At 37.1% G+C, this 2,674-nt stretch overlaps 1 protein-coding gene across 1 annotated transcript in view; it reads right to left on the minus strand.

Moving 5' to 3' along the window:
• Positions 1 to 1,282: 1,282 nt before the first annotated feature.
• Positions 1,283 to 2,674, minus strand: part of LOC106525323 (Y-box-binding protein 2-A) — an 8,166-nt gene continuing 6,774 nt past the window's right edge. Inside the window, exons 8-9 of the mRNA XM_014019515.1 lie at positions 2,280 to 2,411; positions 1,283 to 2,215 (exon numbers count right to left, since the gene is read on the minus strand). Of these exons, the coding sequence (XP_013874969.1) occupies positions 2,177 to 2,215; positions 2,280 to 2,411 (171 nt within the window). The 3' untranslated portion in view covers positions 1,283 to 2,176. The remainder of the gene's footprint in view (positions 2,216 to 2,279; positions 2,412 to 2,674) is intronic.

Consider the following 2,674-nt stretch of genomic DNA (forward strand, 5'->3'; position numbering starts at 1 on the left):
ATATATATAGTTAATGTTGGTATTTATTTAAATATTGTTAACTGTATTTTATTTCTCTTTGGCACTCTTGGTTTGAAGTTTAGCACTAATGATGCTACATTCATTGCTTGTAAGAGGTTATAGTTTTTAATTTAATTCAGGATAAACTGTATAAAAATTGAAGTTTTAGACTTAAAAACTATTTTAGTGGTTTTAAGATTAGAGGGAACCTAATTTTGCAGAAGCTAGTGGGTTTGCTAATGGTTTCCAAAGTTAGCAAAAACACTAACCCATTAAGAGAAGCTAGTATGGAACTGTCCCTACCAGTGATTATCAAGTTTGGAGATATACATTGTAGAAAATATATAGATATTAGGAAGTTAATCCTGTTTTCACTCACGATAGGAACACAGAAACATGGTGAAAACAGATTTAGGAGGCTAATAARTAGCACATTTACATGGTTTTGTTCTAGGATTAAATATATTTAAAATAAATACATTCATCCACTTATTTTAGATAGGCATTGATAAACTGATAATTCTCCAAAATTCAGATTTACATGAGCAACTTATATTTTGTTCAGTTTATTTTAKAAACAAGTTGGTATTCATTGGACCCTCATTGCTTCACTGGATTTCCTGTTTTTGTCTTCCTACTTTAATCTGTTTTAAGTTATGAAAAACATCTTTTTCACAGCAGACATTTTGACTGGATTAAGAGCAAAGATGACACTCCCATCAGGAGCAATTTTATTAACATATGTATGGATAGTAATGTAAGGGTTTATGAAATGGCATTTACATGAAGCGCTGACATTTTAGTTTTAAGATTCACTTCAGCCACTCAAATCGTTCAGAATTAGAGTGCACTACAACAAGCAATATCTTAATTGTTCATGTTTTAGACAACACCCCTTAAGTGTGCAGCAAATTTGATTTTGCTTGTATTCTCCAAGTATAATGTTGAAATGCCAACATTTTAGGATTTAGACATGTAAATATTGTGTGGTTGTTGTCACGGTACAAAGTGTCTAAGGGTTGGATTCTTCATGAACTCCACCTGGGAGTAGAAGTTCATAAACCTGATTTTACATGATGTGATTACATGGTCATGTAATTAACATGCACCGTGTCCGTGTGCTGTCAGTTCTTGTTGCTCCCTCTGTTCTAAAGATTTGAATTGAAATTGTTCAGTGAACCTGTAACTTTATGCTGTGCTGTTTTAAATTATACTTAAAGACTCAAAAACAAAACGCACCTCTTCATTTCAGCCAACAACAGGAGCTTCCAATCAAAACAAGTGAGATTTGCAAACATCATTTATTAATTAGCATTTAAAGTATCGACATTGCACATAATCCCCTCCGAACAAAAACAAAACACAAATAAAACTCAGGAAATAAAGTTCCTCCATGACTTCACCCAAAGCTGGGGAGATGGAGATTAGAGCGTTTCAGATAGACTTAGGTGGTACCAGAACTAAACTGACTCCCATGATGCACCACCAAATGTACACCTGCTTGGGTTCCCCCTTAAATTAAAACATGCTAAAAAAAATTCAAGGCTGGTTTCCTTTAAACTACTTGATGAACCCCGTTTGATCAATTAAAGAAAAATATTCCTTTAGGAGGGGTTTGAAGAACTACTACCAAGCAGATAGTTTCTTTCCCACTTTTTTCTCTTTTTAAAGATTTCTAACTTTTTTTTAAATGTACACTCAAGAATCTCCTCACCCTGCTCCGCTCTACAGAGTCTACACAGGGTGATGTGAGACGGGGTCAGAGGTGACAGCGAGACCATGATGGGAGAGTGCAGGAGGGGAAAGCAGTGCTGTGTTGKGAAAGAGGTTCAGGTCTCTAAAGCGTAGGACCTACAAAAAAACAAAAGGAGGCACAGGGATTGAAAAAAATAAATTTCTGAAGCATCAGTTAGACTGGTCTGAAATCCTGGTTTCCAGTTTGAGAAAAACAAAACTCTTAATCAAAAAAAAAAAAAAAACAAACATAAGAAATGTCTTTAAAGACTCTAAAAATCCTTTTTCCATCCCTTTAATGCCATCATTCCACCTTAAACTCGTTTAATGTCCGTCACACGGCCCCTCGGAGAGACAGCCGACCCCAATCCGTCCTGGGTTGTTCCACGCTGGAGTGGGGCTCCACTTCCTGCCTGGGGTCATGTGACCATCATCCTGGACGTTACTCGGCTGGTGCTTGGACTGCTGGAGCAGCGGCCTGCTGAAAGAAACATGAAGGTTGTTCTAATGAAAGTAAACAAAGAAATATGAGAGGAGCACGTTACCTCTGGTGATTTTGGCACTTTAGGAGAGATTTTAGGAGACGACTTTGGAGATTTGGAYGTTGACTTCATCTCTGTTGGTTTTGAGGTCTGAGGTGGGGTACCAGGCTCTGATGCTGACTTCTCTGTATCATTCTGTTTGACAGATGAAACCACGCGTTCATTTAAGTTCCATAYACGGCACAAAAAGTARGGAAAYTAGTGTTCGGTAGATTACATTTCTTCATTGTAACAAAGCTTTTTGGTGAYAAATCTTAAACTGAGCACCTGGGGGTACCAGACGCTCAGACAACAGTCCAACAGCTGTTTGGCAGAGAAGATTTCGAACGTTTTTCATTTGTGAAACTCATACTCAGCTCTACTGCCTGGGACTTTGATAAAATTTTCAAACTTATTTT

The sequence above is a fragment of the Austrofundulus limnaeus genome, unplaced genomic scaffold (assembly GCF_001266775.1).
Source record: "Austrofundulus limnaeus strain Quisiro unplaced genomic scaffold, Austrofundulus_limnaeus-1.0 Scaffold223, whole genome shotgun sequence".
In the NCBI taxonomy this organism is placed as follows: Eukaryota; Metazoa; Chordata; class Actinopteri; order Cyprinodontiformes; family Rivulidae; genus Austrofundulus; species Austrofundulus limnaeus.